At 34.2% G+C, this 12301-nt stretch overlaps 2 protein-coding genes across 11 annotated transcripts; one reads left to right on the forward strand and one right to left on the reverse strand.

The window, feature by feature from the left end:
- Window positions 1-419: 419 nt before the first annotated feature.
- LOC103485196 (glutamate receptor 3.6) lies at window positions 420-5168 on the forward strand. 6 transcript variants are annotated; one of them, XM_008442703.3, is made up of 7 exons: window positions 437-1043; window positions 1687-1991; window positions 2098-3449; window positions 3529-3806; window positions 3943-3974; window positions 4056-4462; window positions 4553-5168. In XM_008442703.3, the coding sequence occupies exons 2-7, from the start codon at window positions 1715-1717 to the stop codon at window positions 5021-5023; spliced, it is 2817 nt and encodes a 938-aa protein (XP_008440925.1). In that variant the 5' UTR covers window positions 437-1043; window positions 1687-1714; the 3' UTR covers window positions 5024-5168. The 6 variants fall into 6 exon arrangements, with proteins under 6 accessions (XP_050944925.1, XP_008440925.1, XP_008440926.1 ...); XM_008442704.3 differs by having other exon boundaries at window positions 437-822; XM_008442699.3 differs by having other exon boundaries at window positions 829-1122.
- LOC103485194 (serine/threonine-protein kinase/endoribonuclease IRE1a-like) lies at window positions 5158-9418 on the reverse strand. Of its 5 annotated transcripts, none has more exons than XM_008442694.3 (7): window positions 8991-9418; window positions 8589-8826; window positions 7172-8403; window positions 6572-6744; window positions 6203-6449; window positions 5729-6026; window positions 5158-5433 (listed from the first exon to the last, which is right to left on the reverse strand). In XM_008442694.3, exons 1-7 carry the CDS (start codon window positions 9158-9160, stop codon window positions 5287-5289), a joined length of 2505 nt encoding a protein of 834 aa, XP_008440916.1. In that variant the 5' UTR covers window positions 9161-9418; the 3' UTR covers window positions 5158-5286. The 5 variants fall into 5 exon arrangements, with proteins under 5 accessions (XP_008440916.1, XP_008440915.1, XP_050944929.1 ...); XM_008442693.3 differs by having other exon boundaries at window positions 6929-8403; XM_051088972.1 differs by having other exon boundaries at window positions 6929-8403; window positions 8663-8826; window positions 8991-9138.
- Window positions 9419-12301: the final 2883 nt, after the last annotated feature.

A 12301-nucleotide genomic window follows, 5' to 3' on the forward strand; every position in this document is an offset into this window, starting at 1 on the left:
ATTTAAAAATATATTTTAAAATTTAAAAAGATATTTTTGAAAATTGAAAATCGTAATTTAAAAAGATATTTAATAATGAAAGATATTTATATATATAATTAAAAAAAAAGTGTGAAGTTCACTACCAACACATCGAATAAACACTGAGTAGACGACTTCGCTCGAACTACCTTATTAATATTTTGCGCTCATACCCTATTTTTTATATTTATTTTAAAAAACACGTTATTTAAAAAAAATCAAACAATTAAAACATACAAATTTAAACCATTTAAATTTCCACTATATTCTATAAAAATTTCCACTCCACTAACTGAAATTAATCCACCGTTAATGATTCCAAATCTACTCGTCTAATACGTACTATGCCATGCCTATGATTATTTGCACAAATCCCATGATTATTCTCAAGGAACGAATGACGAACCAATATAATCTCTACCTCCAAATTTCTTGACTTTTGTTTTGATATGCAAAAGGTGAGATGAACGACAATCCAAAGAAGAAAAATAAGCAAAACCCAGTTGATAATTTGCCCCAAAATGATACTCCAACACCACTAAAAGACTCCACTACCATGAATTTTGACACGAGGGTTTTAAAGTTCCTAGTGTTATTGATCCTAATGGAGGGTGCGGTTGCGAATGTGCGCACTCTCCACAGAGAAGGAGCAATATTTGTTTATGGCTGAAAAGGGTAGCGTGCGCCTTGTGAAAGCTACTTTTTTGGGCCCCAAAATCAGTGATGATTGGCTTTCCAGCAGGACTACTGAGCCGAGGACTTCAACTCTCTTTCAAACATTTTGGAGCCTCAGAGCTTAAGGTAAGTTTAATTGGCGCTGGATCTTTTGAATAATCGAATGCTTTTGGGTTGTCCTCTAATGGCTCAGTACTAGTTTTGGAGGTTATCTGTATCCACATGAGAAGAATCTCAACAAGTCCAAGTGGATGGAGGTGGCCCATCCTTTTGCTCACAAGCTGAAATTTTCCTGGTTTGTTCTATTGGAAGAGGGTTCTGTTTAGAAATATCTTCACTGGGACGAGGTTATTGAATCTTCAAGATTATGCAGCTCAGTATTGGGTTCTGTGAATTTGGTTCTAATTGGCTTGCAACTTATCTGAAGTGTGTGAGACTTGAGTATCTAATCTGAGAAAGCCCTTTGAATATTTAGGGGTTTTGTTCTTTTAAGTTTTATCCTTCTTCCTTTTCCTCTAATTGGAGGATTGTTTGTAGCTGATGTTGTTTTTTATTTGATATTAATTTTTTATTCTTTGACAGGTTCTTTGTTTTGATTGGAATAACATCCATAAGTGTCTTTTCCCTTTTTGACTTCTAAAAAGTTTCAATAACCGCCTTTTGATCTTTTTCATCTGTAGTTAATTCTTAAATCTTGCTTTAAATCATATTTTCCCGACGTACTTTGGTGCGTATTCGTTGCAGTTTTATGCTTATGCGTATCTTATTTTCCAGTCTTAGGTCAATTTGTGGAAATTTATAGAGTAGAGAAGACTATGATTTATAGTTACTATTTCATGTTTAATGTATTTGAATTATTTACTCGTGCAATTCTATTCTTGCTTTCATATTTTCAGCTGTTTTTTGTTTCTTCTCAAATTTGAAGTATTAGATCCTTGACTGTGCAGCTTTTATTAGTCATTATTTTTTCTTTTTCTCATATTTTGACAGATTGGATTCAATTTGAGGAATAGTGATTATGCAGTTCACTATGAGGATTGTTTGCATTCTAGTATTGATACTTCTCTTCAGTGGGAGTTCCTCATTTGGAGACAGCGCAAATGTATCTCCGAGACCTGAAGTTGTCAACATTGGGGCTTTATTCTCTTTCCGTTCTATGATAGGCAAAGTTGGAAAAATTGCCGTAGAAGCTGCCATCGAGGATGTAAATTCTGATCCATCCATTCTGGGGGTGACGAAACTGAACCTCAGTTTACATGATACCAATTACAGTGGATTTTTGGGCATCATTGAATGTATGTCCTTTGTCACACGTCAAACATATTGTGCTCCTCATAACTGATATGTGCTCTTGATTGTTTTATCTTGAATGGAGATGGTTTATGATTCTTCTTCTTACAGCCTTGCGATTCATGGAGACCAAGACTATGGCCATAATTGGCCCCCAAAATTCTGTAACTGCTCATGTCATATCTCATATTGCAAATGAGGTCCAAGTCCCTCTATTGTCATTTTCAGCCACAGATCCCACACTGTCATCACTTCAGTTTCCTTTCTTTATCAGAACTTCACAGAATGATCTGTATCAGATGGCTGCAGTAGCTGAAATAGTTGACTACTTCCAATGGAAAGAGGTGATTGCCATCTTTGTTGATGACGATCATGGTAGAAATGGTATTGCTGCATTGGGGGATCAACTTAATGAGAGACGATGCAAGATCTCATTAAAAGTACCATTGAAGCCTGATGCTAGTCGAGATGAGGTCACTGATGCGCTTGTTAAGGTGGCTTTAACTCAGTCTCGAATACTTGTTATTCACACTTATGAGACCACAGGTATGGTTGTGCTCAATGTGGCTCAATATCTTGGATTGACAGGGCCTGGGTACGTTTGGATAGCCACTAACTGGCTTTCTTTGCTACTCGACACAAATTCTCCTCTTCCTTCTGCTTCTATGGAAAATATTCAAGGACTTGTTGCTTTACGTCTTTATACACCAGATTCTGCACTCAAAAGGAATTTTGTTTCAAGGTGGACCAATTTGACTGCTGGAAAGTCATCAAGTGGTTCGTTCGGATTGAGTACTTACGGATTATATGCTTATGATACTGTTTGGATGCTTGCTCATGCAATAAATGCATTTCTTAATGAAGGTGGTAATCTTTCATTTTCAAAACTTTCGAAGTTAACTGGGACTGATGTTAGATATTTGAATCTCAACTCTATGAGCATCTTCAATGGTGGGAAGACACTACTTGACAAAATTTTAGAAGTCAATTTTACTGGAATAACAGGTTCAGTTGGGTTCACTCCAGAGAGGGACTTAATTCATCCTGCATTTGAAGTGATCAATATAATCGGCACAGGGGAAAGAAAAATTGGTTATTGGTCTAACTATTCTGGCCTGTCAATTGTGCCTCCAGAAACCCTTTACTCGAAACCACCTAACCGAACCAGTTCAAATCAAAAGCTATATGATGTGGTATGGCCTGGACAAGCAACACAGAAGCCTCGTGGTTGGGCATTTCCAAACAGTGGAAGACACTTAAGAATTGGAGTTCCGAGACGAGTCAGTTATCAAGAATTTGTCTCACAAGTAGAAGGAACTGACATGTTCACTGGCTACTGCATCGATGTCTTCACTGCAGCAATCAATTTGTTGCCTTATGCAGTCCCCTATAAGTTAATTCCTTTTGGGGATGGCCTTACTAATCCTAGTGAAACTGAACTTATTCGACTAATCACAACTGGGGTGAGCATTATACTGAAAGGTTACTTAAGATAGATCTTTTAATACAATGCTTCCTTTAACTTCAGATGTATTCTTGTAGGTCTATGACGGAGCGATTGGGGACATTGCAATCATCACAAACCGAACCAGGATGGCTGATTTTACACAACCATACGTAGAGTCTGGCCTAGTAGTTGTAGCCCCAGTGAAGAAGTTGAATTCTAGTGCTTGGGCCTTTTTACGACCGTTCACTCCGAAGATGTGGTGTGTTACTGCTGCTTCTTTTCTTGTAATAGGAGCAGTTGTTTGGATTTTAGAGCATAGGATAAATGATGATTTTCGTGGCCCTCCAAAGAAACAAGTTATTACCATTTTATGGTACGTTTAGTTAGATAATCATATGACAAAACTGTGATGCCTTTATTTTTTGTTTTAAAGCCCTCTTCATCAAAACTTTCAAACGTATCATATTGATGATGAACTTCCATATTTTTTTTCTTTTATTCCATTGCAGGTTCAGCTTTTCAACTCTATTCTTCTCTCACCGTAAGTGAATGAACGCAAACTAACTTGATTTCTTAAACTTGATGAAAATGAATTTGATGGAAGCTCATGTCTTTTGTGCAGGGGAAAATACAGTCAGTGCCCTTGGTCGCCTCGTGCTGATCATATGGTTATTTGTTGTTCTAATTATCAATTCAAGCTATACTGCAAGTTTGACTTCTATCCTTACAGTTCAACAACTTTCTTCTCCTGTGAAAGGGATTGAAACTTTGATTTCAAACAATGACCCAATTGGCTACCAGCAGGGTTCATTTGCTCGAAACTACTTGATTGAGGAACTTGGCATTCATGAGTCGAGACTAGTTCCACTCATCTCAGCAGAACACTATGTTAAAGCCTTGAATGATGGGCCAACAAATAATGGTGTTGCTGCTATTGTCGATGAGCGAGCATATGTAGAGCTCTTCCTTTCAACCCGTTGTGAGTACAGTATTGTTGGCCAAGAGTTCACCAAAAATGGGTGGGGATTTGTAAGTACTTCAATCATCAACAGCGTTGTCTGCTTTTTTTCTTGCTTGTCTTCCTAGTTGTCATCTGATGATTGCCCACTGTACCAACAGGCTTTCCCTCGCGACTCTCCATTAGCAGTTGACATGTCCACAGCTATTTTAAGACTGTCTGAAAATGGAGATCTTCAAAGGATCCATGACAAATGGTTAATGAAAAGTGCCTGCACATCACAAGCTTCAAAAATTGAGGTGGATCGACTTCAGCTCAATAGCTTTTGGGGACTTTTTCTAATATGTGGATGTGCCTGTTTGCTCGCTCTATCAATATACCTCTATCAAATGGTGCGCCAATATAGTGAACATTACGCTGAAGAACTTGGGTCTTCTGAGCAAACCTCTAGATCTGCAAGCCTACAAAGATTCCTTTCTTTTGCAGATGAAAAAGAAGAAGTCTTCAAAAGTCAATCCAAGCGAAGACGAATGCAAGAGGATTCAATTAGAAGCGTGAATGAAGAAAATTCAACAGGCAGTGTAAGAAAAGTTGGCCATGGTTATGCCGATGGCAATATGCATGATTCCTAGAGACTAACATATACTAATGGTACGATTCAGAATAACATATAATATTAGTGCTCATTTGATTTTTTTTAACAACAATATCATCCAGTTGCTTGTAAAATTCGATAAGTTGGTTAGCTATTATAAGAAAAATGAAGTTTCACAAACATTTGAACTCTTGTTCTTTGTCAAGTACTGAATTTTCGTAATCTGTGTACAAATTATAGTTATTTGTAAACTGTACAGAAGATCTATTACAGCTATATTTACAGTTGGTACTTGATAATTTAATCTACATGGCTTTTAAAGTACTTCTGGAAGCATTCTTCCTGCCTACAAAAACAACTTATAACTTTGTAAACTTCAATCAAGAGTTTTGGAAACCTTCTAGTAAAGTAGTCATCAAATCCCACCGGAATCGATCCAACAAGCTCCTGCAATAGTGAACAAACACGTATCAAAATAATAGAGTAAATCTCAGAACGCAAAGGTTCAATAATACTTGCAATTGACATGGATACCAATCTTCAAAGAGAACACAGTGTAATAGTACTTGTCATCTGACAAGTGACTGATAAACGTCTTCAGAGTTAAAATTAACCTTTTCCAGTCTAAATATGAATTTATATATGTGATATAAATCATAAAATCAAAATGGTGTCTTGATACTAATTTTTGCTAATTGAAAGAAACGATATAAAGAAGAAGAGCACGTAGAGAAAAGGAAACCTGAATTTCTTTTGGCAGTTCTCTATAATGATTCAATTTATTGCGCATAACACGCAATAAATCTCGAACACTATCATACTTGTAACGCCTATACCGACCAATGTTAGCGATGAAAATTGGTTCCAGCTTTTCATTCCATTTCAAGCCTAAAGCTATTTGTGCAGTACTCTCTAATGCTTTCAAGAGATCAGTCTCCCGGTCTTCCAATTCTATTCTGTCACTAGTATCACGAAGAAAAGAAAGTCGCATCTCTGGACTCCAAAATAAAGGATGTTGTAACACTTCTGATGCTTTCGGTCTGGTATAATCAATGAAAAATTATCGAGAGAAATGAGTACAAATATGTTTTACACTACAAAAGTAGCACAAATTGATACAAATGAACTCAAATACACAATATTATTCAACTTCAGTAAATGAAAATGAAAATTAATAATTAACGTTTTTTTTAGTTTGTGAACAATAACTTCTTACCTCAAACCAGGGTTAGGATTTAACAATTGAGAAATAAGATCTACAACTTCGGGGATGTTATCCACCAATAACAAGTTCATCTTGTTGTTCACAATATTGACATCACGCTCAAGACTATCACCAAATGGATGTCTACCACCCGTGACGCAGAAAAAGAGAACACAGCCTAAACTAAACAAATCAATTGCACGAGTTTGTCGTCCATGAAGAAGTTGTTCAGGGGCTTGCCAACCAGAACTCCCACAACCTACAATAGGATTTTACCCATTTCTAGAGAGTTAAAAACTTTATCATCAACCGGGAAAGCATGTAGTACATACTAATAGGAGTATTGAAGTTGGGAGATAATAGCTATTGAAGGATACTTGCCAGTGGCACGATGTCCCAATGATGATACATTAGCTGGAAGACGCTTGCTGATTCCCATATCTGAGAGCTTTGAGCATATTGATTGTTGCTTAACTATCAACACATTTTGTGGCTTCAAGTCTCGATGAATTATCCCCAACTCATGCAAATGCTCAAGCCCAGCTACTATATCCCTGTACACGATTCATAATAATGTAAATCATACATTACTTCACTTATTCATGTTCCAATAACCAGTATACAAGTTAGTGAGAAACAATATAACAACAAAATGAGAACTAAGAGGTTTGATCCACATAATCAAAGATCTTTATTGGATAGGATAAAAAGTTGTTACTTTGGAAGAGTATAGAAAACCTCATGAGTTTTAGAAGAACTGAAGATGGACGACCATTTTCATTCCACAATTTCAAATTTGGCATAGCAACTTTGATCGACTCCAAATGTATATTATACTCATCCATGCGTCCAGTATCTTGATCCAAGCCAAGCATAGAGTTCATGGGGAGATCAGAGTAAATTTTAATCAAATCATAAAGGCTACAAGTACATCGTTCCAATGAAAGATATACAAAATCTTGATCACTGTCCATCCCATACCATCGAACAATGTTTGGGTGACGATCAGAAACAATCAAATTTTGAACTTCCTTAGAGCCAATATCATGGTGAGTCTTCACAAGGCGTTTCACAGCAACTGGTCTCCCTTCATAGATTCCCTCAAGAATAATTGTGCCATTACTACCTGTGGCTATCTCTTTGTTGGTTACCCATAATTTACCAACCCGACGTCCACTACCGGCAATATTGGTAAGATTATTATCATGAAACCCGTTATTAAGATTGTCCTCGCGTTGCAGAAGCATATCTTCAATTTCTGATGAAATGGATACCTCTCTTTTCCCAGAACTTCCACTTTTTTTCGACTTTCGAGGTTTGTTTTTCTTTGAAGAGATAACTCTTGAATTAGAAGTACCCAAGGACGATTGCTCTTTTAAGAAAGATTGTTTTACCTTTACAGCCAATGTCCGGCCATACTTCATCAATCCCACTAGCATGGTCAATAAAAATACAAAAAACAATCCAAAGGCTCCAGGTAGAGTCCCCATTTTTTGTTCCTGAATAATATTTGATTCATTGATTTTCATTGAAGGCAATGGAACTACCCTATAAGAGGTATTGTTAACGGGCCCAGTAAGCATGAACTTCTCCGACCCAGTGTTTATATGTTTACCAACCGTTAATTGGGAAGGAAGGAATGAACCTGAAGCAGACACTAAAGATATGTTATTGCTATTATGAGCCTCTGATGGTAGTCTTTTATATCCAGATGGTCCTGACAAAAAATGGCTTCGATCACGAAAGACAAGTGCTTTTGATTGGCAAGACAATGGCATAGCAAAATCAATTCCAAAACTATTATTATTTTGAAGAGTCCAAGGTATGCCTTCTATTGGATTCTCGACATCTGGACAGAGTAAGGTAGCTCCAATTTCAGCAACATTCAAACTCCAAGAGGCTTCTTCAGAGTTCGAAAAAGATGATTTCAGAGAATAATCCGTTCTTGTGATGTACAGACGTGGCTCAACAGGGTTCATCATACTAGATTGCATCAAATCCTTAATGTCCATATTCTGTTTAGATTTATAACTACCAGGCTCTTCATTGCTTAGTTCAGATGATAAAAACTTAGACATGTGATTACGAATAAGCTCTCCAGTCACAAGATCAACCTCAAAAACTGTAGTTTTCCTAGAACCAGTCATCACTGCACCATCCTCAAATATGTAAGGTGTATTTCTGACAACCTCGTCAATCGTGCTAGGTAGTTTCTGAAATGTCAAGAGAAAATATATTCATATCAAAGTTGAAGCTATTTTTCATACTTCAAATATATGCGATTAAGGAAACAGGAAGAATACAAAATTTTCTCAACTAATTGACAGAGCCAATTACAACCAACTTCGAAAGAGAATATTAAAAACATGACCGGCGTTATTAATTCACTAAATTTTACCATTTTACCGTGCTCAGTGTGTATGTAAAGCTCCCAGTCATCCCCACAATCAAAAAAGAAGGAACTGCCCACACCTGAAGCATTTTCTTGATTGTGTTCATGATTGATATTAGCTTGATATGACGAATAGATTGGTGGTCCAGAACTAAATGACCAAATTATCTTCATAGAATTACTATCCACCAAATGAATTGTTCCATCCAAAGCAGCAATAAGAGCAGTACTACTTTTACCTTTCCTACAATAGTACCACTCAATTACATCAGTTTACAAGTTCACTAAAATTAGCCCAAAATTTGAACCCTAACTGGATGATAGACATGAGTCTTCAATCCCCAAGTCCAAGTCATAATTCAGTCCTAATTAATAAGGAAACTAGAGAAACCACAATCAAAGACTCACAGTGGGAGAGACAAGAGAGATCTGCCGCCAATTCGAGTCACTCCTTCAGAATTAACCCCATACGGATTCAAAACAGAGAATTCTGAATTCTCAAAACTCTTTGATGAGACAAGAAAACTCCAAAATCTTAAAATTAGCAATAAAAGTAGGCAAAAGAAACGGCACTTCATTGAAGAGGCAGTATAAATAAAATATGGGTGGACCAAAATGAGAGATTTGGAAATCGATACAAATGGGATGAGATTTGAAGTGGAATCTTTGAATAGAAAAGAAAATTTACAAGAAGATTAAAGAAAAGATGGGGGCAATTGAGAGATTCCAAGCTTCTCCCATTGAATGTAAGCTTGGTATTACCAAAACCTTGGGATTTGTCTATGCAGGTGCAATCCAAGATTCTAAGGCAATTTTTTTTCAATCCAATTCTTTAATACCTTATTTAGATGTTCATGTCTTTATTTTTCTCCTTAAATTAAGATATATTTCATAAACCCGATTAAAAATAAACAAAATTTACTTTTAAAATAAATAGTCAAGATTTTTTATCATTTTATTATCGTTACTTTAAATAAAAAGTTTGGATACTCTGTTACCTAATGAATAGGATACGAGAATCAAAATACAGTCAATGATCGGTTTAATTAGGAGGTTTCGAAAAATTGACTAAAACCGACGGTCTTATTATCCAAAATTGAACAAACATAACATCCAAACCGAACCGACCAAGAAAGACCGAACCAAACCGAAAAAACTAAATCAACCGAAATTGACTCAGTGAACATCGGTTGTCGGTTTCCCTTGGTATAAACCGATTAGGTTGGTTTTCGACTAAGATTTTTGTATAAAACCGCCTCCATCCGACCGATGATTGGTCCTATTTGAAATGTAGCAACATTATAATTAGGTATGAATGTTTGCATTTTCTCTCAAAGAAGAAGTTTAGCTCCAATCGTTTATAAAACCTTTGAAACTTGACTGAAATGATAAAACCAAAATTGAAACTTAAGATCTCCTTATTCACTTGTAAACCTCTTAAAACCAAAATTGATTTTAGAAAACAACAAAACAGAATTGAAACTTAAAAGTTCCTTCAAAAGGAGTTTTGGACGGAATGTGAAAAGAAAAAAAAAATAGTTTATTTGGGGGGACAAAATGCCCATTCACCAGAAACATTGAATTTCTTACGAGTCAAAATGCTTGGCCCTAACCAAAACATTGGGCTGGCTTACTAAGGGATCCACATCATATAAATATTCACTGCTTTTTAGTTTTTAGCACGAGACATAAATCATTGCATTTTCTTTTCTTTCTCTCTCTCCCCTGTGTATATATTGCGTAACTCTTTACACATTGCCTTCCAAATTCTGACGACAAAGACAACGTCAGCTCTCTTTTTCTTTTCCATTTCTCTTTCCTTCCCATCATCATCATTATTATTACTATTTGCAATTTTATTATTCTTCATTTTGCTATCATTATTCATTTTTTTTTATTATTATTATTCATTTTATTTATTTCTCGATCATCAAACTACTGTAGATGGAAAAGTGTTATTTTTGTTGCAAAAATGAGACACAATCGAAATACAAATATCGAAAAAATATAATAATATATAAATTAATTTAATAAAAAATTAAGAAAATAAAGAATAAATTAAACATCAAATTTCTCCCATTTATTAAGATTTCTCTCGAATCTTAGTGTGTCTTACAACTCCACGTAAACCAGTTAATTTGACAAGCATGAGGTAGATTACATAGTCATTAAAATTGAGTATTTGATAGACACTTGATATGAATGTTGGATGTCTAATGAGTTGACATGTGACTATGACAGATAATGAGTATATTAATATTTATAATAATTTTAGAATTTTTGTTCGATACTCATACTTTGGATATTATTTTTATTTTATCATCAACTTTCAAAATATTATAATCAAACTAAATTTCAAGTATAATTTTCATTTGTCCTTGGTATAATTTTCATTTGTCCTTAGATTTAAATGATCTAATATTTTACAATTTTACTTCATGAATTTTCTTTTAGGTTCACTCCGGGTTATACGCGTTAATTTTTATATTAATCAATTAAAAACAGAATGTATAATTAAATTATATTTTGTTCACATTTTAAAATCATTTGTTTTTGTTTCTTTATCCCAAAACTATTTTAAAGTTATTTGTTGAAAATCAATATTTTTTATTTTTTATTATATTTCACAAAATGAAAAAACCAAATCTCCTATTTCAAAATACTTAATATTACACGTTTTTATGCCATGTTTGTGTATTGTACTCATTTTGATTACATTGACAAATCTAAGCATTAATTAACAAAAATGGGTGTTAAATGAAACCTCAAAATAAAAGTGTTAAACTTTAAAATCTACAACTTTAAACTTATAAATTAAACTCTAAGTTGGAGAGTAAATATCGTAAAATTTGAAACCTCGACACAAATGTCTCATCGATCAAAATAAAAAAGGACTTTCTCAAACACTAATTCCATTTCATTTTTTATACTAATTAAAAAAAACTATATATATAACTTTATAATCAATTTCATAACAATAATGTCATTGTAATTATTGTAAAGGAACTATAACTCAAATGATAATATTAAGATTATTACGATTTGAACTTTTAAAATCATCCTATTAAACAAAAATCTATGTGGCTGTTTCTGAATAAAAATGAAAAAGATCTACGTGACATTGCTCAATTTTATAACAATAATGTTCGTTGTAAATATGTCACATGTATGTCAACTAATTTTTATACATCAGTAGTTGTGGCAATTTCCATATTATTTTAGCACAAAATTATTTAGTTATATTTGGCATAAATCTCGAATCTCGAAGTTCGCAAAGAAATGGATAAAAGTGAAAGTTTTCAATATATGATTATAAATAAAAGAAGAAATGGATTATTTGTGGACTATTTCATAGAATCTTCATAACATCTAATTTACAAACCACATGATTTAAACTCATGGGCTGCTTGACTTGTTTATGGGTTACACCACATTTCATTTTGTTTTGTTGTCTAACAAATTAGGCAATAATGGTTAATAATTCATCTTTAAATTAAACTGAGAAACCAAGGTTTTTTTTCCTCTTCTAAATTAAAACTTAGATTTAATTGTTTACTAGTTATTCATATTTTTATGATCAATTATTGAAATTTGAAAATATAAAAATTATTTGAAAAAAAAGACCAAATCAATAGTAAGAGGATAAATTGTTATTCTAAGATTAAAATTTATACCCTATAATCCATACTTAATCTAAATACACAAAATTAAATGATTGT

This window comes from Cucumis melo, chromosome 8 (assembly GCF_025177605.1).
Source record: "Cucumis melo cultivar AY chromosome 8, USDA_Cmelo_AY_1.0, whole genome shotgun sequence".
Lineage (NCBI taxonomy): Eukaryota > Viridiplantae > Streptophyta > Magnoliopsida > Cucurbitales > Cucurbitaceae > Cucumis > Cucumis melo.